We start from the raw sequence: 26876 nt of genomic DNA on the forward strand, positions 1-26876 counted from the left end.
AGTCGGCGGGCGGCGGCCGACGGGCCGACGCGCGCCATCGAACGACAGTGACCTTCGAACGCGCGACCATCGCCATATTTTCCTCACCGACTACTGCCATCGTCGCCGCAACCCCCGGCGATTTTCTCTTTTCTTTCGCGATTCGCAAATCCGAACCGGCCGGAGTGTACACTCCGACGCTATTTCCCACTTCCCTATTTATAGACGGCGCGTGGTGCATATTATTTTCGGCGCTCGATCTTCCCTTCTTCTCTTCCTTTTGCAGTGATCGCCAACGGGCGCGTTCGATCGCACCGAAACGAAACTCCAATTAAACGCACTACCCAATCGACAAGACAAGGGTAAGACCTACCCCCCACAAGAGCTTTTCCGACCGACTAACGAAACTTAAAACTTTTCCGCCCAACTAGGAAGCAACAAGTCGCAGTAGCGCCGCGCTATTGCGCTCTTTATTAATAGCTAACAAGCGAAAATTTCATCTACTAACATATATTGTCACAATTTCAGCGACGGAGGTTTGCATGCATATTCATTTTAAATATACATAGCAGTGTCGCCTAAAAAAAGTAGAACATTTCTAAAATTTTCGCTGGCAATTTTTGTATTTTGACCAGCTCTATAGATACTATAAACTAACGTTCAGCTGAAATCCGATTCGTGTCTCGCTAATTTATATCGTTATTACATGCATCTCAAACTTTCGTCGGCATCTACCTAATATTTGTACAACGTAATTTTATGTGTTTACATAACGCTCATGTTTATCTTCATATACCGGGGAAGCGCAAAAAATGACACCTGCTTCAGAAAATCATACAGTGTAACTTTTCATCTAATCAATGTAAATATTATTTGTTTTAATCACTTACGCTGATATCTTATGATGAGTGTTTATAAGGTCACTATCTAATTCAATAAGCTTTTAGAAGTAGTTTCTCTCAAGCTTTTTTCTAACCTAATTGTTTGTTTTATTAATATCAAAACCATTTCTACATATACATATAATGTGAGTCTGAATAGAAACTGACACCTGTTAAATTGACGGGCTTTAATCATATGTACATGACACTTGTTTCAAAATGGCGTCTATTCTGAACTTCTAAAAAATCTTAACTCCATTAAAAAGCGAGCTAAATAAAAAAACGTTTTGAATTAAAAATATTTTTTTTTTAATTTTTATTGTATATAATGAAATTTTAAGAATGGCGTAGTTTTAAGCACTTATTATATATAAAGTCCAAATACATTTTACCAGTAGATATATATTTCTACTAGCGAATATATAATTTAACTGCCAGTGAAATTATAAACTGCTTTAAAATGTCGATGAAACTCAACTTGACGGTTGCAAAACGAAGATGTTTTGTTAGAGCCAAACCTGACACACGAATTAACCAAACCCATCTTGACCAAATGAAAACTCTAAAACTAATCACAGTTTTAGAATTTTTAGTACAAGTCTAATATTACTACGGATTTATAATATGAGAGCATTTGTCAAAGTGTAATAATCCGAACTTTGATCAATAGGAGGGCCCAAAAACAATTATTACTTCTCAGAAGTCAAAAATTCACGTCATATTGGTATGTATTTAATTAGATATAACGAATTTTGAGTGCAATTTTTTATATGGTTACATTTTTTATTTTATTAATAACGATATGTTTCTAATGTCACTGTCTAATAAATTTTATTTGTTATCAATATTAAGTGCTTCGTTGTAGTTTCTCTGAAAATAATATTTTTTTTTCATAAAATATTTTTTTTATAAAAATCGTTGCTACACTAGTTTTTTTGTATTTTTGTTAAAAAAATATGTGATAAAAATCTATTTGTCATACTAGTCTTTCGCGAAATAGGTTATGTCAAAATATAACTTAATCATTACATATTTTTTTTGTTTATATATGTCTGCAATGATATGGTACAGTTTTTTTGTTTACAACGTTGTGTTTGATCACGATTCATAGCATATAATGTAAGTTTTCACGTAGTGACAGTTATCACGATAGCAATAAAACAACAGGATACCCTTTTACTGATTCATGGATCGTGATACAATGTTTTTTTGTTACTCTTATTTCTTTAATAAATAAATAGTCACTTTAGAAACTCTCTGTATTATATGTATAGGTAGAATTTGCGATGAATTGACCTCTAATTCAAATATAGTCGCCGCGTCCTTGGATAGTGCTTTAGGATGTTTAATTAAAACTTTGAAAATGTTCCTTCTAAGTTCCTTCTTAGTTCAGAGCATTCAATAGATTTTTTTTTATTATAAATATTTATTATATTTACTTCACTCAACGGTGTCATCTCAATTCCGGAGCAACGATATAAAAAATAATTTGCAAGTGTTACAAAAACATATTTTTCTTAACCTTATTGCTAATATTATATTACAGGGTCAGCAATATTTTCAGTCTCCCAGGAATTTCAGTTTTAATCTGTTCATTTAAGTTTTAATTTCTAGACCGCGTGTATAAATAGTTGATTTTTAAGTATTTGTTTTAAAAATTGGAATTTTACTTACATAAAACTTTGAAGCTTGTTTGATTGCGCAGTGTTATTTTTTATGATCTCACAAAAAATATATTAATTGATGCTCTGATTTATTAAAATTATTATTCACTGATTTCCAGAAATTGTTTAGAATTTTTAAAATTCCGAAACTGTAATTTTAAATAAAAATATAAGTATTTTAATTTTAATTGAAATGCTATAATTATATGAAGTATTTTTTTTAATAGCAAATATGATTTTTAAGGAATTTAGTACATGAAAATATTTTCATTTTCAATCAAAAATATAATGATTCGAAAGCCACATTTTTAACTTCTGTTATCAAAAAAAAAATACATGTATAATATTCATGTCATTAACTATACGATTGACAAGTTGAATAAGTCACTGACTAATACCTGAAAAATCTGGTTTAAAATCATATATTTTTTATTTTTATTGTATTTGGGAGATCGGAATTAGATATTAATTTATAATTATAATTCCAATTCAAATCGATCATCACAAATTATGTTTTTCTAGAATTTCCTAATCTCACAGATAAATATTTTAAATCGAACCGAGTGCATTGATTTTTAAGCTGTAATAATAATTTATAAATAATAAAATATATGTTTCTGATTTACTTACTTAGTAGTTGATGGGTGTGTTTATCCCGTTGTAACACATTAGGCTAATGCCGTAAAAATAAATAAATAAGCAGCCGACTTATATACTGGTAAAAAGTTTATATGTAATATTTATAATCGTATATGTCAGGATTTTGGTCGCTGAGAAAATAGTCTTAGAATTGTATTTTTTTCACAAAACTTTTATTTCATTATAATAAATAAATATTTAAATAAAATACGTAGTACTAGTATCTAACCATATTCATAATTACAATTGTTTTATTTTTAATACAATGATAATAAAAAAAAATTGTAGCTATAATGAAGAAAATAAAACATTTTTGTAATTTGAATAAAATAAACGATATAGAAAGGATAGAAACATTTAAATATGTGCCTATAAAGATTGATCCCCAAACTTTTTTAACTGTCGACTGAAGGGTTCAAGAGTTTCTTAACTATATTCATATAGATCCCAAAAATGATAGCACATTTATATTACATATTTCCCTTATAAATATTTTTAATTAAATTCTTTATTATTTATCTTAATAAAACTACTATGACTGACTTTTTCACCAAAAATATCTTTGAAATATTATTTTTATAGTCTGTTTATGGAAAAAATATTTTTATTATCTTTATGTAATATTTAGATATTTTTAATTAGATCTATTCTCTTGACTCCCGAAACCTAATCGACCTTCTAACGTTGTCACATCGACCACTTTAGGAACATGTGCTGTGACGTTTTGTTTTTATATTTAAACTTGAGTTTATTTATATCATAATCAATATATTTTATGTGGGTTAGTGAAATTATGCGAAATATCTTATAATACTCTTTGGCATGAATATATACATATGCTATAAGTATTAACTTAATTTCTGATTTTTTGTAACTTTTGTAAATTTATGCTACTCCACATCTAGCAAGCGTATGTTAAAATAGATCTGATTAATTAGTAGTATATACAAAAAGTTGTAGTTGTATCTCTTGATTTTAGGTATATTCTTTGTCCACAAAACTTTGATCCTACTTTTCGCCACATATAATGAAAAAATGTATTTTCACATTTCACACACATCTAGATATACTTTGTGAAGAATTGTGGTAAAATCCAGACACGCTGTGTCTATAGTTTGATTTTTCATCAAAAAGTGGAGGGGGTCATTAATGTGTTTGTGTCTTCCCTATTATAAAATTAACACAATAACGTGATATTGGAATGTTGCTTGAAATTTACCATATATTATAATAACATCTATATTTAACCATATGTTCATAAATTAATTAATAAACTAACATTATACTTACGTAGGTATTGTTTCTTGTTACTGTTGTTTGTGTGTGTTGTTGCCTGTGAAAAAAAACAAATGCGCAGGCAAAAAATGGCCCCTGCTTTTCTTCCTTTTTTCAAAACGGAAAATTTTTGTTTATCTTTTGCAGCTCACGTCCACCTAGTGACGCAAAGTGGGACACATGTCGGACAGCGCTCATTGGCCTTCTCGCCCAAGCAATAAATGCTAATTGACTGGATCCGACTCTGTGACACTGCATATATAAATATTATAAAAGTTTGCAGCGCCAAAGTGCAGTTTGGCCAAAAGCAAACGCGTGACGCCTTCTTGAAATAAACGAAAAAATATTATACATACGGAAAAACATCGAATGTTTTTGAATATTTAAGTCAATTATCGCTACTAGTCAACGAACGACGTGCCATCCGGAATCCCTCGGTGTTGCCATATCGAATTGTCGTACATTCCCCGTTTTGTTGCGGGAAAGTGAAAACTGTGACGTTTTTGTGATTTAACCCTCGCTTCGGCGGAGATGCGCGATGTTCGCGAGCGGAAAAGTGTTTTATGTTTCTCGCTGAAGAAGAAGAAAAAACGCGAATCTTTCTCGATCTCACTCGGCTCGTTCGTGCGGAAAGAATAGAAAAATTGAACGAAGATGAATTCAGATCGTGGCGGGCACGCCGGCGAGCTGCAGCGCAGTTTCAGACTGCAAGACTTCGGCTCTCCTGGCGGCATCATAACCAGGGAGAGGAGCTTTGTTCGGCCGCAGTCGCATCATCAGAATTATAATCAGGTTAGATACACACTAGCAGCACTTTTTCTTGAGTGTATTTGCCACGGCAGTACCACAGGGATCAATTACTATTCCCATTGTTACATTTTTCAGATCTCCTTCCGCGGAATTTCCTTATAGTTCAAGTGAAAGTGTTTTATGTAACTAGAAATGCTAATGTAAAGGACTTGGGTGTGACGTTTGATCAGGGATAAAGATTTAGTACAAACAACGTCAAAATAAGGCGTCAGGATGCTCGGTTTTGTTATGCGGAGCGCGTGTCACTATAATAATTTATCAGAGATTTGCTTTCTGTATGATATGTGTCTAGAATCTTAGCAAAGTACTTCTTGTTAGAGAGGACTTAGAGAAAATTTATCTGATATCTTTATTAGTATCTGTATTTGTAGCCTTTTGCTGTGGAGCATTGATTTATAATTAATTGTATTCTTAACATAGCATGTACACCATGCAACACTTTTTAAAGTTGCTGAAGGGTGTTGTCAACATCTTTCGATGCTCAGCGACTCTCAGCTGCAGGGTGTAAAATTCCATAGTCATTCTTAGTATTTTATTAGACACTCATATATTCTATTTACAAAAAATGTGATTTCTGGTATTGAACACTTTCATGTATATTTAGTTGCTTTGTTTTTATTTTTACCAGTGTGACACCATGCTAAAAATCTATTTATCTAATTCAATAATAATCTACTTTTAATATTCTTAAAATTCAATATTACGACTTATACTAAGTGAGGATCGAAAGAAGCAAATCTAAACCGAATTTTAACCAATTTTGTGGTATTTTATCCTCGTAACGTCGTAGTGAGAACGATCGTTACCGAGCGTTCATATTGCGACGGCGGCGCCGACACGATTTTATTGCTTTTGACGTGAATTTTTGACTTCTGAGAAGTGATAATTGTTTTTGCGCTAAACTATTGACCAAAATTTGGTTTGAATATACTTTGACCGACACTCTTATATCAGAAGTCTGTAGCAGTATCGGCAAGAATAGATATAATATTTTTAAAACAGTTTAATATCGAAATGCAGACAAACTATAGAAAAATATGCGAGATGCATTGCATGTCTGTACTTTTTCTTCCGCCTGAGGGATAACTTGGCTTAGTTTATATTTTGGATTTGACCTAATGAAAGTACTGAAACTATAATTAATTTTAGAACTTGCATTAAGTAAGTTTTCAGTAAATGGTTTCAATAACAAATGTATATAAATTGAGTTTCATAGACATTTTAGATCAGCATATTATATTTTCGTTAGTAGAAATATATATCTACTGGTGAAAATGTATTTGGACTTCACTAGTAAAAATATAGCTTCACTAAAAAATACACATCCACTATAACATTTATACATCGCATGTACATAAATAATGATAAGTATGTAAATGTATATATTATTATGTACAGAAAAGTTGAAATTATATAATTTAATTAGCACCTGTCAAATAAATTATATTTTCGTTGGTAAAAATATATATCTACTAGTGAACATATACTCTGATATAATTTCACTGAAATGACATATTTAAAATAATATTTTCGGGAGTGATTCTTTAGTTTAGATTTTCTTTGAGGAATAACCTAATAATTTATGGTTTAGAATCAGCGACGTTATTTTAGATTTTTCCAGGGAAGGGGGCAGAAGTGGTTGTTTTTTTTAATATTTCGATTCTAATATGGTACATTTCATTCAATGACATGCATTTTTCTAACCAATTTGCCATCAAATACTAGCAGCTTTTAGCTTCTCAGCAAGCTGGTAAGACACAATGCTGTTTTCGACTATATCTACGAAGAGCTGCAGGAATTGAACTGTGCCACTATATTTTACTTACAAAATATTTCGTGTGCATTTCTAACAATGTGTTTATATATGTTGCATTGAGCAAAGTAGATAGTGCTCTGCTGGTGTTTTTCATTACTAGACCAAAAGTCATTTGCTTATATAAAAATAAATCAATAATTAACCATCTGAACCAAAATGCTTATGATGTTTTGATTTACATAAACTATTGTTTAATGCAAAAATTAAGCTTTGAATTTTCGGGAAGCTTATATTTTCTTTAAAAATGTTCTTTTGCCCCTTTAAAAAACTACAGAGATTACTGTTTCACATCTTACAAATGACTACTAATTGTATTTTTTTTATAAATTGCATAAAATTCCAATTCCAAAATGATGTCAACAATAAGGTTGGACAAATGTCACTATACTATTTCAAAATGAAATAACTTTTTGTATTTGGATTGTTATTATTTTATATTTAACATACTATTTATATGACATCCACACTATTTGATTTATACATAAACAAATATTATCTTGCTAATAATCCTCATTTTCTTCTTTATAAATTCAATATCAATGTGCTCTTCATAACTAGCTGTACCACTCAGATTTATTTTTTATAAATAATGTTATTAATCTCAAAAAGAGATATGAGCTTATTGACAAACATTTGCTCTTTTAAATATGCCCAAAAATCAAAATTTTTGGAGATTATTTCTTCTCCGCAGATATTCCACTAACTTTTTGTTATATTGCTTTCACCACATTCCATATGGATATACTTAAATATGTATACGTAAATATTTTAGATACGATCCTACTCGAGTCGTATCCAAGAAAATATCTTAGTAAGATTCTTAACTGACATTTCTACCTCGAAACGTTTAATCAAGACCAATATCGCCGGTTTAAAGGATAACTTCTTTAAATAAAATACCGCATGTGTGCTCTCTGTTTTATTTCCATTAACTATTTCAAGTTTATGTTTTTAAATTGAATAATATACAACCCCGAAAAAGATATCTGCTTTTTGGCCCACTCTGATGCCTATTAATTATCATAATCAATGACATATTTTGGTGCAAATTAGAGAGCCAGCAAGTTTTAAATTGTTTTCAATAAAAAAAGTTTATGTAATGAAAAATATATGATGTTGCACATCTGACTTAAAAGTAAGCCCTTATGGAGAAGTCTTACTTCGCGTGCGACCTTGACCCTCGCTGGAAGATCGTCTTACTGGGCTTGAAGGATCAACTAAAAACTTTGATTGCTATCCGAATCTTTTATTTCGTCTTTCTGATGTTAAATAACAAATAAACTTACCCTGCGTCCGTACATCACGGATGCCAGCGGTATGAAACTCGTGCTTGAATTAGTCCAAGCATCTCGGGCTTAATACAAGTTTCACAAATAAATCATATGTGATTATTATCCTTATAATCATTATTTCTTCTCATTTCAAAATACCATTTTGTCTGTTCGTAGCAGCATTTATATAAACAGAAACAAATTGTCCCTGTATATTTAATCTTTCCGAAGATTATTCGTAAATTTATATTATATTGACGATTCAATGAAAAACGTCATTAAAATTTTATGTTAGTGATCAATAAATTTATAAAAAAATATTCACACTTATAAATTAAAAAAACTTTGGCTATTCGACTTTCTAAGGAACCCTTTCATAATCTGACATACATAAGCACATTATTACTAAATAGTTTATGATTAATCAAATTTTTATAGCAATTTGATTGTTTTTTAAGAATGTTGAGTACTGAGGCTGATTTTATGACTATTAAATCAGGCGAGCGTATCAACCGAGTTTAGGCATAGAATTTCAATAAAATACTGCTTTCTAAAAGATCTCGATTCTCAGCTTGTCCGCAGTGTCATAAATCTAGAAATTAAATGTCGATTCGCAGTTTATGACGGAAGAAATCGAATACTGTAAAAACGACAAAATTCTTTCACTTCTGCGTCTGCGTGACCAATGCGCTGTCTTCAAAACAGATAATCGCGATATTATCCATACTAGCAATCTTCAGATTAATGAAGGATATGTTTTACAAAATATATTAAACGAATAGCATAGATACATAGTAATTATTTTGGAATACAAAAGTACATATGTAAATATTCTAGTGTGAAAATTAATACAAATGTAGCATTCATATGTGCAAAATGAAAAGCATGAGATCATGCATTACTCACTTTCATAGCGTATGTGTTTTTCGTCTATTTTCATCTATTCAAGAAGTCATTTATATAATTCATGTTTGCTGTATTAGTCAGATCGTCGCTTTAGTTGCACAACGATCAATTCAACGTTTGCACTTCCTAATTAGTATATGCGTAGGAGTTTTCGCTTATACTGCAACATTCGAATTGCCTTGACATTTCTTAAGAGCGATATTTCATAAAATTTTCGCCACATTTTCTTTTTATTAAAACAGAAATAACACGTAAATTGATCTAATCCAGTGGTTCTTACCTTTATCAGAAAAAAACTTAGGCTCAGGACTAAAACAAATATAGCTATCTCAGATAGTGATACAACAGAACTACATGTTCGGCTTTAACTTATTGTCAGAATATTTTAAAGAGTATGAGTCAAACTCGAGACCGTATGAAGTTTAAAACTTGGATGACATTTTTAATTTCAGTCTTGGATGAAAAGTTTTTGATGCCAATTTATAACGATGTATTATAGGGAACAGAATAAAACCACCATTTTTGAGGACTTCCATTCCAAATCCAATTTTTTCATAATATCCATTCCATTCAAATTCTAGTTTAGTAATAAATAATACATTATTTGAAGCATTGTTACTCACATTCTTAATTTTCTCACTGAGATAATCAAAAACATATACAAACATGTCTGTTCCGTTTTTTTGTTGGTAATGCCCATTACAAAAGTCGTTATGACCAAGAGAAGTTTGGTCCAAATCGAGCGAGCACTCCTACTCAGACTTTCTTGCATTGCTGGCTCGCGTACTGTATGGACGTGGTGGCCAACCTACGTATTATAATATGTAAAATAAAATAATCTAGCAATGCAGCATAATATATCATGTTGAGACCGGTAAGACGGCCTTCCATGTCAAGGAACCCCAAAACATCTGACTTCCCCTCGAGGAGAGAAGTTAAACAACATCATTAATATAATATATGACTTTATTTCGCAAATGTTTCTGTGAGTGCCTGAGAACAATTTCAAACATTTCAAGGGCACAATGCCATTTCATTTGAGGCCAAAAAGGTAAAACTTCTGTAGTTTTAAGACCCAATGAGTTTGTAAAAGTTTGTCGGAGAATACACGTCAGTATTGAGCATTAGTTAAAGTGTAGTCAAACCGAATTTTGGTCAATAGGAGGGCGCAAAAAACAATTATCCCTTCTCAGAAGTCAAAAATCCACGTCAAAAGCAATAAAATCGTGTCGGTGCCATTGCAGTGGGAACGCTCGGTAACGAGCTTTTGCTTTTGACGTGGATTTTTGACTTCTGAGAAGGGATAATTGTTTTTGGCGATTCTTAAATCATAATATTCATAAACAATAAGTGCAAACAAACAATGTAACAATATGTAAGACGCGTCATCTGTACTTAATCTTTCACTTATTTTCCCATGAGAGTTGGGTTGGCTTAGTTTGTATTCTTAGACTTTCCCTAATGAAAGTTGTAAAAATAAATTATAATTAGTTTTAAAACTTGGGTTAGGTTTAGGTTTGAACAGAAAATGGACGTTTCGTAACTGTAGCATATAATTTCACTACCGTCTATCAGTTAAATTATATTTGTAAAAGTAGAAATATATATCTACTGGTGAAAATGTATGTAGACTACTAGAAAAAATTTAATTTCACCGAAAAATACACATTCACTGTAACATTTATACATCACATATGAATAAACCAAAAACTTATTTCAGAGGCGGGCAAAAGATGGCCTGTCAGTGGTCGTTTTTCTTAATATTTTTCATTATAATTCATAGTATTTCATTAAATGACATACATTTTGCTGGAATAATTCAAGGAGAGCAAATGCCCCCACCTGCCCCCCCCCCCGCAAATAAGGTTCTTGACTAATAACTACTTAATCCTTTTCTCGTTTTTGTTAGGATGGTGATTAATGCTTAGGTATGGGCAAATCAGCAGAATCGTTAATTTATTTAATTACCCAATAATTAGTTTATATTATGTTTACATTACTCATTTAATGTGGCAATAAATTCTAATGATTTTATTTGATAAATATATAAACAATGCTGACAATATGATTGTTGACGGAAGAAATTCTTCTTTCAAAATAAAAACGTACATAAATAATTTGCTTAGAAACAATAAATGCTAGTATTTTTTTTAAATATCTTATAATATTTTTCATTATAATGCGTGGGCGTAAGTTATTTTTTTAAACTCAATTTGTTAGTAATACTTTATTAGTTTATTTATGCAAATATATGCAAAACATTTTTATTTTTTTACTACAAAAATTAATAGAAACACTGAGTATGACGTACAGCAGCAGAAGCGTATGCCATTAAAAGTATTCTATTACTGGCAGTATGGGCTCGTATTTTTGATTGAAACTATACTACAAATAGTTAATCTATTATTCATTAAAATCGTGATATATATAACACATTTGTATATAATAATGCTTACTTTACATAGAGTCTGGAAACATTATCGTACTCGGCCGAGTAATCTTAAGCCTCATCAGCCTTGGCCGAGTGACTCGGCCGAGCACTAGCTGTATTATTTGTCATGCATATTTCATTTTTAAATAAATGTATGCATATGATTCAACAGCCTATCATATGGCAACAACAACAACAAAAAGTCAATTAAGCGATCTCATTTGGCTTAATCCCAACTCTCTATAGCCGCGTCCTTCCTATTAATAAACACGTGCGATCGTTGAGTACGTAACTGGAAAAACAACGCGATCGACGAGAAAAATTCAAAATTTTCATAGCGAAAATGTCTTATTTGCATATATATAAATGCATTGAGTTCAAGCCTTGCCGTAACATAAAACGCAGGGCTACCAACAGCAAAAAACAAATCGATTCCCCTTTTATTTTTAATGTATTGTGTTCATACACATTTGAATTATTTAATTTGCGCTTTCGATTGCGCATATGAATAAATAATGTTTGCCTACTGATTAATTATGCTAATGCTTTCGTCCATCGTGTCCACTTTCAACGTGTTGGTTAAGTGATCCGCCGATGAATGCCAATAAAGAAAAAAACTTTCTTTTTCTATGCTTCTTAATAGATTAGCAATTAGTGTTGTTGTAGCTTATTAAATTCGCTGTTTATCTTACGTGTAATTTTTATGCTACTTACATATATTATTTATGCTATATATCTACGCGTTATACATATGTCGAAATCAATCAAAACATATATTAATATACAGAAAAGCAACGTATATTTTTAATTTATAATTTATAAATTAACAACAATTGTCTTTAATATAAATATTTCTTGTAACATCTGTGAATAAGATGTGTCCCATAAAAAATAAAATAGGTCAAACATAAAATAGGTTAACGTCACGTAAATAAGTTATGAATTGAATTTCGAACTTCATGCGATATATAATATAAATACATATTGGACAAGATTAAATAAATATTATAATAAAAATAGGTATTTTGATACAGATCAGTGTTTTACAAAAGCAATGATATTCGAATCATTAAATTTCGCTTAAAACCACTTATTTTTACTACTTAAAACTACTCTACGAAGCTTTGCAGCACCTATCATACTTACCTTATTAAAATTATAGTTATCTGTTAATTTACATATCCGTATAATAAGCTGTATTGCTTTCTCGACTAGTACGATACCAGTCTTTAATTTTTAACTCTCATTCGATAGTATATAAAAAGAGTCGATCGGATCTGAGATTAGAGAGCCTTTCACGTGTGGCAATTAACCCTTTCCACTAGACACGGGATGCAAATCAAAGCCGCGAAAGTATAGGAGCGGCTCTCAAAGGTGTGGCAGTACCAATGGCACGTCAAATGCGCACTTTAGACGTGTTCTCCAAATGTTTTTTTTTAGGCACTTAGTCACACACTCGCATTCCGCTCGAATCAATCCAAAAATGGTGTGGTTCATTTTGTGCGAGTCCCACGCAATATGTTGAGAATCCGAGGCAAATCTTGGCGAATTTCAGATTGAATAAATTAGCCTTTCTTTGTGCTGCGCTTTATTTGTTCATCTTATCAGACAAATGTGCTAACAGTTTTTCACTGACGTCATTCATATGTGAATGCAAAAACAGCATAATTTTATGCTGCAATGATATTTTCATGTATTTTGTATTTAGATCTGTATTTTTCTTAATTTTAATATATTTAATATGTTATAACAAACGAGCATGTATAAAACTACATATTTAAAAAAATAGCAGCTAAAAATTTTTTATATAAACAAACAAATATGGACTAGAGCAGGTCTCGGCAACCTTTTTTGGCTGCGGGGCAAAATAATTAAAATGTGACTATTAAAAATACTATTCGGGGCAGTTTTTTTTGGTCCTAACAACCGTATATGTGGTCTAGTCGTGACATCGTAACACGTTAAAAAAAATATATTTGCAGAACTGAAATGGGTCACTTCAAATCACCAAACGGTCACTTGGTGACCCGCGGGTCATAGGTTGCCGAGTCCTGGACTAGAGTTTAGTCAAGCGATTCACTATTACTTTATGAAGTTTGGTTGTTTTAATTTTTAGTTTTGATTTTGTTTTATAAGACACGTCTCATTTTTAGATATAGATATATTGAGTTGCATCGTCCCATTTCTTATACCCGCACTTCACTCTCCGAAAGTTGTCCTAGTGGAAGTTCGACCGAAGTCGGTCAAGGTCGCAGTTTTTCGAATAGCGTTCGCACAGCCGGGAATTTCATACGCGTGCACGCTTCTCAACCTCGCGTATTATAACTACGTGCGTGTTTTAAACACAAAAAAAATTAAAGCCAAATGGAGAAAAAGGAGATGGTGGATGATTGCAATGCACCGGAATAGATCAATGTTAGTAAATAAGACATTTTATGTTGAATCGAGGCTTCACTGTCACTAATAAATAATAAACAGGAAACGTTCAAGTGTGCAACTAATGAATCATTTCTATTATTTTTTAAGGAAAAGTATGGAAAGTCAATTTGCTGAATTGAGATTTTATATACAATATATAGCTTAGGTCTTTCTCTTTATGATACATGCAAAATTGACTGCGGATTTTTGCGGTTTTTAACACATTGCATACCTTAAAAATGTATTATTCTTAAAAATGGGACGGGGCTTAGTCGCGAAAGTTACGACCTAAAAATTTGTTCAGAATCACCAAATATACACATATTTAAAAAAAAACGATACCGGGTATGATAAAATGCTAGTCAAATACTTTTTCTTAATATAAAACAGCAAATTTGTGACATATACAATTTTTTTTTTTTACGCTACGCGGCTAAATTTTTTTATTACGCTACGCACGGCCGTTAAACACGGAATTCCTCTTCCTCGGGCCTACAATTAAAGAAATGTTAACGTCAAATTTAAAATACAGTTTTGTAATGATTGTAATTTTTTAATAATATGGTTACCGTGGTAAAATCAGTAAACGTCAAATTGTGGATCGCGTACTAATGAAATAAAATAAAAATTTGTTTGGAATGACTAAATATATACATATTTAAAAAAACGATACTGAGTATGATAAAATGCTAGTCAAATACTTTTTCTTAATAAAAAACAGCAAATTTGTGACATATACAATTTTTTTTTTACGCTACGCGGCGAAATTCGTACGACCGTTCAACACGGAATTCCTATTCCTCGGGCCTACAATTAAAGAAATACTTTAAATAATTGTATTTTTTAGCACTTATAATATTATATATTTGACTAAGAGCACTTATGGAATCAACTAAAGTGGTGAAATAATTTTGGCCGTCCAGATCGGGCAAAAATACCAAACAGTGGCGCGATCGTGAAGACGCCCATATTAAAATTGAATCGTTCTATCTCAGTTTGCGATAAACCATCTCTATCTCTCTCTCTCGTCACGCGAGAGAGCGAAAGGGGAAGTATCTCGCCGCTCGCGCTCGAAGCGTCTTCGGGTATTACTTTCGGAAAGCGAGGGAATTTTTGGAGGCGACGAAGTCGGCCGCCTCGACCAAAATTACCCCCAGTTTACCTCCCGTTCGCGGTGACCTCGGAGAACTTGCGAGAGATTTTAGCGCGGGGACAACCGAGCTCGACCGAAGTAAGCCCGAATTTTCACATTATATTTCCCGTCCTTGGCCAACTGTCGCCTACTTTCGGAGAGTGAAGTGGAAGCATTAGTGTTTATAAAATTCTCCCATACAGCTGTCCATGCTTCTCGCATGGACAGCTGTATGTGGGAATGTCAAGGGCGAAGGTTCGTCATCGCCGATGATCAACACCAGACTAGAAATATTGTTTATAGCAAAGTATTTAAATAAATTTGTTATAACAGGATAAATAAAGAATGAGTTTGGATTTATCCCGCGCGAAGCCTGGTAATAAACACTCAGCAGGCTCTAGTGAACCAACAACACGGTTTTCTTAACTTCGAAGGCATTTGTCATAAAATTCTGTAACTCTCGTTTATCGAATGGTCTTGTCAGCTGTTCCTCGCCTATTTAAGTAGTCGATATCAGTATGTGCGCTATGGTTGTCCCATTAATCTTTGCGTTTTTTCTCTTACATTTGCAAAAATTAATAACTTTTTATAAATTAATGATAATTTCACTATTCTTTTAGTCTTTGTTAACAGTAGTCGTATCAATGAAGCTATTTAATAACAGAATATTATTAGTCCTAAATCAGCAATGGCAGTAAAGATAAAATATTTTAACTCGGTCATACAGCGACAATAGTAATTAAAAACATCTGTAATGCAATGGGCAGGGATGCCATTAAATTAAAAAAAAATCAAACGTGGTTCTAGGGTTTTAGGGCGCGTAGTCCTTAAAGGTTGTTAGTGAGTATATTAGGGTTGCCATTAAAGTAGGCTCAAGATTAATTTTTACAGAAGCTAGCACAAAAGCTCAACGTGTCGCCACATTTAAAAAATAGGAAAAGTGTTAATTTGTAGATATGTGTATCTCATAAATCTCACTATGCTAATAATTAATGGTTTTAGAACAGAAAGATTTAATTTTGAGTCGAATTGTTACTGAATTTGAGTAGTGGATCCTTTACTTTAGCACGCGATGTAAAAGGCAGTGGTTGGATGGCAATCAACCTCCAATTACAACCCTGAGATATTATTTTCTCTTTGGAATAAGCATAATTTATTTGAACTTTTTGCTTTCTTCTTTTTAAATAATTATTAAACCATCTTAAAACCATTTCACTTATACCTATAATCTCTCATGTTTTAAACATTATTATTCTGTGTATTGTTTCGAAAGCTCTCTTGAAATCATCTCATGACAATAGTTGTATATATACGTATGTATATGAGTGCACGTTTGAGTTGATAAATAGTATATGAATGAATGAAATGTTTATGTATAAAGATCATCGTGGCCAAGTCTCGATGGTCAAATAAATGAAATATTAAGCGTTTTTATAATTTTCTTCTAGCAATGGTTAGTCCCACACAAACTATAACAATAGTGAGGTGAATATGTGTAAATTCAACAAACTTCTCTGTAAACTAAGATCCATGATGTCCTTTTTTAAATAATTGACAGCGTTGGTATGAAATCAGTATTCGTTTATTTATTTAAAAAAGTTCGCAGCATCACTTTTCAAGCAGTTATACGTTTATATCTAGGAGAAATTCAATTCATATGATTTCAATACACAAACTTCGCATTGAGTGCATCACTGTGTACCGTAATAAGCTTTCATTTACTAATTGTTGTTGTATCACATTTCAGATGAGGGATCCGACGAAGCGCAAAAGCATGGTGGTGACCAACGCTAACAACAGGGGGAAACCCACGATGGAAATCTACAGACCTCCTAGTAAGAGTTTATCTGGTATAAATATTTTCGTATGTAATAGATATACGGTATGATGTGTGCGCTATACGCTGTGTACTATTCATTCTACCATCACTCTATAACTGTTATGGCTTATTGTTTCGAACTGCATCGACGTTCGATGTTTGCAACGCCGAAAAAAGACAATACTTCATTAGCATTCAGTCGATCGAGTCGGCGGATTCGTCATCTTCGAACCGTTCTGTTGACCGAAGGAAGTTTCATTTAATTTATTTTCGATAACGGCTTATTTGCATTTAATTGTTTGTATTTAGTTATGAATATGCTAGGGAAACCTCGCGTGTTACATACACACGTTTTCTAGTGATTCAGCCTGTATTTTTCAGTCAATTGATTTCATAGAAAACATACATATATACGTATACTCCTCTTATTGTGCCAATTAATTGGATAATCTGAGGGCAATAACCTCAATCTCGAGAATCAATTGAAGAATTAAATTTCTAGATATAATGTATTTTATTACTCTTTATATTTTAATCGTTTAATATAATGGCTATTGCAATTAAATAAAACTTATGAGTGAAACTAAGTTTGCCTTTAGAAAATGATTATTTTAAAAACATGTTTAACAAGTTATCTATTATACTTTCAATTTTTAAACGAAGACGAAACTTGTTTCTAGATGTACTACAGAAAGAATTTAAGCAATTTAATTATATACTATAAAGTTTCGCAAAACATTTATATTGCTCAATAAGTACAAAAAGTAACATTAAAAATATTTCTTAGTAAATAGATTTATGAACTATGAAAATATTTAATTATTTCAGATAATTGCCAGTAACAAATGTATGTTCTTAAGACTACAACATTATAATTTTCTAGTCTTAGCCACTGAGCTTGAATATAAACAAAAATTATTAAAATCATACTCGTACATATTAACCTATATCAAAATTATACACGATGCTTGCTTTTTAAAACTAATCTTTCATTTAAGTAAGAAATTTTTCAATTTCAGATATCTCGTGCTGCATTATTTTGCCTTTTTTCGTGTGTAAATGTCATATGTTGCATTAAGAAAAATACATAATTTGATATGAATTTTAATGTAACTATTTGCGCCTTTGTTATTAATCTCGCCAGTTTATCACAGCACATGCGATCATTCGGCTGTGTTTTATTCTGTGAAAATACTTAGTTTACAAAAAATATAAATTAAACTTAATTTACATAATCTACCTATTCGCACATTAGAATACGTAATAGATACCTACTATGACCCTCGTCACTAAGATAAAATACTTTGAACACTTGTTCAACTCGGAATATCCAGTATTACTTAAATATTGACACAAAACACATATGTACGAGGGTTTAGGTGTACGTATTTTATTTTTTAACATTGAAAATTATTACTAGTTATGCTAGTATGTATAAACGTATGGCATCGCATTAAAATTCGTCGTAAATCGTATAGGCACAGAATCCTTATATGTTCACGCGCGGCCGAATTGTACTTAATAAATTTAATTTAATGTTAAAAAAAATCATATTTTAATATATTGTGCTTAATTTCTCTTACATATATTCAATTTAATTTTATTATTGACAATATAAAAATTTGGAATATACGGGGAAATTAGATAAGAAGAAGCTCTGACATAAATATTACGGTGAAATCTCAGTATAGCGAAGCTCACGGGACCAAAGAAAAAATTTCGTTATACTAAATGTAAGGAAGATGATATATTTTTTTTATTTTTAATTACCATGTAACTACAGCATTAAAATAACATCTTACAATATTGACAGATTTTACTGTATAAAATAATAAATGTAAAAGAATTATTAAAAATATAAATTTATTTTTATTAAGCCCTATTTAACAAAAAAATATTATTGTAATATTTGACGTTGTTTGATGATTTCCATTCATAAAAATATCGTCTGTAGAATACGGGTGCGGCAGTTAGAACATATGGAATATAATATTTAAATACAACAGGACCAGCAACAGTTTTTCGCTGGTCCTTCGAAACCTGATAAAACGGCCTTCACGCGAATAACGCCATAATTCAACTCTAATTTTAAAGTTAACTTTAATAAGTTTGGTATAAAATTTCTTGTCAATCGTTTACGGTCATGCTCAATTTGCATATATTTTTTTTTCTTCTAAAACTCACTATTTTTCTGCTCTGTGGCTCTGTGATCTTCAGATAACAAACTACCTAAACTTGTTTGTTTCTTAATCACTGTTGCGTGTAGGGATACGCGTGCTGGTCAGTTCTTAGGTCAATCCAAAAACACGTGTGCTGGTGTAAAAGTTTTATTGAGCTCGGCGTGGTCCGACCGCTTTGTAACGACGATCGGAGCCGACTAACGTCAAAATTGGGTGCTTTCCCGAACGCCGTATGACGGCGTTCGCGAACGCGTACAAACGGCGAAACGGGCGTCAACAATCACTTTAAGAATCTATCGCATTTTAATCGACTCAAAAAATATTTTTAGACTGTTTTTTTAGTATTATTTATATTACATTATGTCCCATGCTTTCTATACGCCTTTTTTAGCTCTCATCAGTTCTCCAGCATCTTGCATTCATATCTAGCACATCGTAGCATCTAAGAATTCAAAAATCCGAAATAACTTTTTTTTAGCTGTTCTGGTTTAGAGTTTCATAATTATGGTAAACATATATATATATAGTTGTAGTATATACTCAGATATTACAATAAGACGTCAGTTTCCAAACTTATTAAAACTTTTCACGCAACACTTCCAACGTTACACCCGATGTGTGGTAAGTAGCGCCATCTTGTTAGAACCACATGCCTTCCACATGAATATTTTCAATTTCGTGTCAAAAATAATTGGTAATCATGCGCCTATAGCGCTCACTATTGACTGTCCGACCTTCATCGTTTTCAAAAAAGTAAAGCCCAATGACGCCGCCTGGCCATAATGCGCACCAAAAAGTCACTTTTTGTGCATGTAATAGTCTCTCGTGAATCTCATAAAGATTTTCTGCGCCCCATATGCGGCAATTTTGTTTATAAACACAACCATAGATATGGAAATGTGCCTCATCAGAGAAGATCAACTTTCTGCTGCTCTAACACCCAATCTGCGTAAATTCTTTGCTGTCCGTGGTCTCTGGGCCTCAGTTGTTGTGCGATCTGAATTTTATACTTGTGTAGGTACAAGTCCAGTTTCAAAATGCACCAAAGAGAGTCATAAGAAAAACCCAAAAGCTGAGAACGTCGAACGAATTCCGTGTATTCAGCCACATTGCGAATTGTTCGCATCGCTCAATAGGATGATGAAATTGACCATAATCTTCTCGTAAATTGCAATACACAGTTCGTACAGAATTGTTATTTCTGTAGAGCAATTGAACAATTTTAACGCGTTGAGCGGTTGTCAAAGAATCCATTTTATAAATGTATTGTTGCAAAAATAACATTTAGACGCTTTGAACATGCGTGATTATTAACAGCTGTCTGATTTACGGTGCTGCCAACATAGGAAACTCGAGTTGAACTGCTAGTGCTATACAATGAGTTTCAAACTTTTTAAAGTTACTGGACAGAAATGATCGTATCTTGTTTTAAAACCGGATATTTTCTACCTAACTCTAGTTTAGATTTATTTTCGGTCGAATAACAACCCCTAATTAAAAATTATCATTAAGCAAATTTATAAAGAAAGGTATATATTCAGTACAAATTTAAGATGTGGTCAATTTCAGACAATTTATTCAATCATCCTGTGACAAACTATGCGGCACCCAAACACCATCCCCAGTTTAAGGAGACAAAATTCAATATTTCTGTACGTTGGCTTAAGGTCAGTCGAGTCTAAATACACAATGGCCTTAAAATGTTGATCATAAACTGTAATAAGAGGTCCAGTGCAGCGCTCATCTTCCAATAATAAATTTCCGGAACGAAACTTGTTGATTCAAAAACGGCTAGTTTGAGTTTGTTATACAAATAATAATATTATTATTTCATAGTTACTAATTAATTAAATCATCGTTTGTTTTGTTGTTTTTTTTATTTGTTTCTAACGTACATTGGTAATGGTCGAATATTTTAGTGTGGAAAAAATTATAAAAGAAAATGAGGGATTTTTCAATCGCGTGAATACACCACTGTGTCAGTGCGAATTTCTTTGCATGAAATTGCCGCTCGGAGTTATTTCGTCGCGTCCGATTCGCCGAGCGGTCGTCTGCCAATTTTTCATTATTAAAACTTAAAAGAAGTCGTCATGTCAGGTGTGAGAGTGGACAGCCTGCAGCAGGCGAACAACAAGCTGAACGTCCACGCCAAGGAGTTTACCATGGCCAGGCAGAACGAGATTCAAATGTCTAAGTAAGTATCCTACACAATGTCACCGAATGAAAGATCTTCGCCTATTATAATATTTCGTTGTCTTTCTTCAGATCTAATGTGAACATACCCAACAACATGCACTTCCCGAGAACTCTTCACCATTCGAAGTCTTCCGGGAACGTCCTGCAACACGTGACCATGCAAAACTTACCTCCGATGATGCCGCCCAGTCAAACACTTCCGTCTTTGTACCAGACGATGGTCCAGCCGCCTATGATGCGGCCTCTCCTCACTTCTGCGTCCAGTGGCAATATCTTACATGTAAACACGATTTCACTTTCTTACAGAAACGCATATATGGTAATGAATCTGCATATAATAAGGTCACGATCAGCATTTTAAATACACACACCGTAGCACCAACTCCTTTATTCCATCAGAAAAAATGTTCTTGGTCGTTACTTTAGACATGAATGCACTGTTTCTTTCAGAGTTGTAGAATAGCATATGTTTGTGCTTCTTCATCTCTATCATCGTTAAACTGTGCCAAAAAGCTTCAAATTGTTATGATCTAAATAATATTCATCCCTAAAAAAGTTATTTAGCTTTTAAAAGGTAAAGTTACTTTTCGCCCACCCTGTCCTAGATATTGTTAATTCATATAAATTACCATAAGTGTGAAATAATGACAACAAAGCAATATTTCTATTATAAACAAATCATACCGAAGAACCTTAATATTGGCAAAAGCATTACTTAAAATCCATCCAAGACTATCCATTTTGATATTATATTAAAAAGTCTTAATTTAGATGTTTAAAATTAAACAACACGATTTCTTCACAACCTGAAGTGAAAATGTGTTTAATGAAATATTTAATTACCCTTTAATAACGACTACTTTTTAATTTTGCCTTTCATTATATTCTTATTTCACACATTTATTTTTTCATTTTCAAGTCAACTCTAAATAAAATGCTAATATATGAGTAAAATAATTTTAAATTTCCTATTAAAATAGCAATTTATTGCTAAAATTCTAATTGTACATACTGCACATGTTATTTTTTATGAAGACAAAGAAACAGTTTATCCAAAAATTTCTAATTGCATGCTCAATTACTTATAATAGTTAAATTATCAATTATTTATATCTATAGTGGTTGATTTTGTATCTCTATTATTATGGTATAATACATATATTAGTATTATTATAGTAATATACCTAAAAGATTCCCAGCACACTATATTTATAGTCTATAAATCACAAAGGCTACCGACTGTTGTGTATAATAATGGTTATATTTATAAATCTACATATATATAAAATTGTAGCTGTGTTCTGTTGGTTATTTTTCATTATTATTTTCTCCTATTCCATTTATGGCCTCTGTAATATCCCATCTTATTGGCTCTATTTAGTTAAAGCGAAGTATAGTCTGTTCTCTGCTGTCTTGAGTTTTCAATATTTTCAGTATAGAATTCCTCTTTAATTATTTGTAAGAAAATAATTATAAAAATATTCCCCTTCTTTAAGCTTTTACGTTTGTGATTTTAACTATTTTGCCCATTTCAGCACGGATGTTATTTCAGCTTTTTCCAGGAGAGGGGGAGGACAAAAATTGTTCATTCAGTGATCGTTTTTATTAATATTTAGATTTCATTTAGATTGATAGTATTTCATTAAATATCATCCTTTTTTCTGGCCAAATTCAATAGGGTCCATGTTTAGAATCCATGTTAAAAGTTATTTAATCATGATGCAGCAGTGAAAACGCTCGGTTATCTATCGTTCATATTAGACTTTTTATAACAATATTATGTCTTACAATAAGTGAGAATCGAATGAAGCATATATATACTCTCATACCAGAAGTTCGTAATAATATCGGTAAGGATAGCTATCATACTTTTAAAACATGCAGACAAACTATGGAGCAATATTTGAGATATGACATCTGAGAGTTGACTTGATCTAATGGATGTTTTAATACTATAATTACTTTTAGGAACATTAAGTCATGATAGGTTTGGTTAATTCGTGTAGGCTATGTTTTGGTTTAAACAGCAAATGTACGTTTTATTTGCCAAATTGAGTTTCATAGACATTTTAGAGCAACATTAGAGCAACATTTCATTAGCGCCTATCAGTTGAATTATATTTTTGTTAGAAATATATGTCTACTGGGGTAAAAGTATTTGAAAATCACTAGTGAAAATGTAACTTCACCGGAAAATGCACATTCACGATAACATCTATACGTATATAAATATATATTTAGAAAATATGAATGTATAAAATGGTTGAAATCTAATAACTTTTTCAGATTTTCTTTGGGGACTTGAGAATTTCCTGTTAAAATTTCAACTTTTTCTAGGGGAGGAGCAAAAGTGGGCCAGTCAGTGGTCGTTTAGTTTAATATCTTCATTTTTATGGTAAAATTCAAGGGGAAAAAATGCCCCCCTTTCCACCCCTAACGTCCATGCATTTCAGTAACATTGAAGAAATGTTTGTAGTACATTTCTTTCATGTAAAACAATTAGCTATTTCTTGCTGGTTTACTGTATTTCTATCTCCCTTATTCTATGCAAGACTGTTAACGCTTTCTGTTTTAAATCAGTATGGGGCATTTGGTTTTATTTTGTTTCATACAGTTGTCATTGTCAAAAACAACTCTTTTATTCATGCTATTTATGCCAAACAATGCAACTGGTAAATTCATATGTAGTTAAATAAAAAACATTGCTTGTAAGATGACAACTATGTTTGAAATTTATGTTTCTCTTGAAGCTCCATGCTCGATGCCCTTTTAATTTGAAATTATTATATTTTTTCCCTACAGTTAATTTTTTATCATTTCCACTTGTATCTAAAAATGCAAGACGACGTTCACATTGATCCTTTTTCAGACAAGACAACAGTTAAGGCACAACCAACACAATGCTCTTATTCAAAATGATGCATAAAATGACTTAACACAGATTGTCACATACGCCATCTAGCGATTTCTATACGAACTATTACTAAAATCTTAAAAATCACTTATTTTGACTAAGACGAGTATTCTATACCATACATATATGCAACGTTCCCACTAAAAGGTTTACAACATTAATTCTATTAGTGTTCATTATTACTCTTTATGTACATACATATAAATAATTAATTTTACCTAAGAATTTACATAATTTATCTATAATACTGATTGATCTAATTAAATATGTTAATTAACTATAGCATAAAATATTATTTTTCCAGACTGCCCCCAGAGTACATTTTAAGTTACCAGTGCAAAATACCATTAACATCAACAATAACCTTAATGCTGCACCAAATGAAAAAAAGAAGTACGGTCCAATAAACGGACAACCCTTCAACGGAGTTGACAAAACGAAAAAGGCTTTACAGTCTGCGCCGTTGAAGCGCTCCAAAAGCTTAACGTCCACCGACACCATGGCCAGCGGAAGGGCCGCCCTCGGATTGACTACGGAATCTATGGACTTGGGATCGTTTCCTCCAGAAATTCAGGAAAATATCGACAAGGCCATGGAAGGTAAGTTGTATGATGTGTTATTTTCGTTGATGGATTGATTTTTAAAACAAATTTTCAGATCCCAATCAGCTGTGCGCTCGCACTTTGATGGAGCTTTGCAACCAAATAATGAAACGCGCCGTGGAGAGCTCGAGGTACTCCTTAGCAGCCGCTCGTCACTGCATCAGCATCATAGAGAAGGAGAAGAATCAGACATTTTTGGAATCTTTGTTAAATGCTTGCCAACAATGGTATCAAGATAGAGATAAAGTAAATCAAATTTTATGTATTTATGTATTCTTGATGATTATGAGTAGTATCTCTAATCCTTTATGATTAGTTGAACTATTAAACATTAAGCAAATTAAAAAGTAACTAAAACACTTAAGAAGTAACGGTTTTAACATTGCTATTTTTTATACTACTGAAGAGTAGTGAAGATCAAAAACTTATTATGACTCACTTGTATATGTTGGATTTCAGATGCTGAACGTTATGATCGGTGGATGTAGGCCCAGGCTCGTAGCGTTCATATCGTTGTTGTTAGAATTGTTCATGCAGTTGCGCCAGCTCAGTACTCAATCTTTAACAGTGTTGCCGGGGAATCTACCCCAGAATCTTACAGCACCTACTCGCGCCTTACTAACGCTAATTTGCAAATGCTGTGAAGAATGTATCAGAGCATCTGTTCCGTCTGCATCGGATGTAAGATTTTTTATATCCATAAATGTTTTCTCATATAATAATTTAACTCTTTTTATTTATTTTTCAGACTGAAAATTTGTTCTTCGTTCTCACCTTTATCGGTAGAGATCTAGAGACACAATTGCCAACCGAACTCGAAAGTCTGTTAGCAGCCGTCAGAGACGCTTTCCTCAATTCGTCTGCGACGCCGGCCGTCACAAAGACACTGTTGCAACTCATAGAGCTTCATGCCTCCCATTGGCAGCTGCCGGGACGCGCCGTCCTGTATTATTACCCGTCGGCCAAAGACCAATCTCTCTGAAGAGCATAATCGTCGCTATAATATAACACATGTCTTTATTGATAATGCATAAAGTTATGAATGTGTCATATATGTATAATGATAGTTAAATGTATAGTATTACACCGTTTTATTATAGTAGTACAATCGCTGGAACTCCTTTTACTTTTCGCTTTATTTTCAGTTCTACGTTGAATTTCTTTAACGTATCCGCTAGTTCTTGATTTTTATAATAAGAATGAATCGCACACGTTAATCTGTCATAAGTTATTTATTTAACGGTAGCTTTATTATTTTATTAACCAAAAAATGTAGATTTATCATAAATGTTAGAATAATACGTACGCGAGTGCTGTGAGTTTTATTTCGATGTGAAATAAAGTATTTAAAAATAAAAAGTTATAATGTGCACATTATAACATTTAAAATATAAATAGATATAATAATATATTAACAAGTTTGTGTTGTGATTGTTATTATCTATGTATATTCACTAGAATAATTCCATTTCGTTTTTCATCGTCTAATTATTACTTTAATAAACAACTCAGGACCAATACTTTTTTCATCGAGATTGAATTAATATATTTTAAATGTTCATATATGTATTTATTAATGTTTTAATGTAGATAATGAAAGAAAAATCTACATCTACGTCAATTTAAAGTTGTGAAGTTTTTTCGATTGTGCCAAATTAAGTTTTTTTTATATTTCATCTTTTTATTTTTTTGTTTCGTTTGTTAGTTTCTAGAGTTTATTGATTGGCCAAAAATGTCTAATCAGAGATATGAGCGATGTCGTCTTCGGGCGCTGGTACTGATGTTATTCATTATATTTTTGTATGTGAAACTGACGATTAAATGTGACTAATATGTATCTATGCGTATATCAGTTCTACCTATGATTAATTATCATAATTTAACAATAGATATGTTTCATGGTGTCACAATAAATGATAAAAAATAAAGAAATATTAATAAAA

The 26876-nt window shown here is 32.1% G+C and overlaps 1 protein-coding gene across 4 annotated transcripts; it reads left to right on the forward strand.

The window, feature by feature from the left end:
• LOC148237965 (uncharacterized) lies at positions 1–26876 on the forward strand. 4 transcript variants are annotated; one of them, XM_088205526.1, is made up of 9 exons: positions 1–341; positions 4586–5230; positions 16970–17072; positions 21307–21415; positions 21487–21697; positions 24636–24930; positions 24989–25179; positions 25393–25614; positions 25682–26876. In XM_088205526.1, the coding sequence occupies exons 2-9, from the start codon at positions 5093–5095 to the stop codon at positions 25913–25915; spliced, it is 1503 nt and encodes a 500-aa protein (XP_088061652.1). In that variant the 5' UTR covers positions 1–341; positions 4586–5092; the 3' UTR covers positions 25916–26876. The 4 variants fall into 4 exon arrangements, with proteins under 4 accessions (XP_088061652.1, XP_088061653.1, XP_088061654.1 ...); XM_088205527.1 differs by having other exon boundaries at positions 21319–21415; XM_088205528.1 differs by having other exon boundaries at positions 16970–17057.

The sequence above is a fragment of the Plectrocnemia conspersa genome, unplaced genomic scaffold, assembly GCF_051122295.1.
Source record: "Plectrocnemia conspersa isolate PC_06_02 unplaced genomic scaffold, ASM5112229v1 ptg000002l, whole genome shotgun sequence".
Lineage (NCBI taxonomy): Eukaryota > Metazoa > Arthropoda > Insecta > Trichoptera > Polycentropodidae > Plectrocnemia > Plectrocnemia conspersa.

Bases quoted from the DNA above. Each gene is read 5' to 3' on its own strand.
- LOC148237965 (XM_088205526.1), top strand. From the start codon at position 5,093: ATGAATTCAGATCGTGGCGGGCACGCCGGCGAGCTGCAGCGCAGTTTC. The intron at 21,416-21,486 runs GTAAGTATCCTA...GTCTTTCTTCAG, and splicing joins AACGAGATTCAAATGTCTAA to ATCTAATGTGAACATACCCA. The intron at 25,180-25,392 runs GTAAATCAAATT...GTTGGATTTCAG, and splicing joins GGTATCAAGATAGAGATAAA to ATGCTGAACGTTATGATCGG.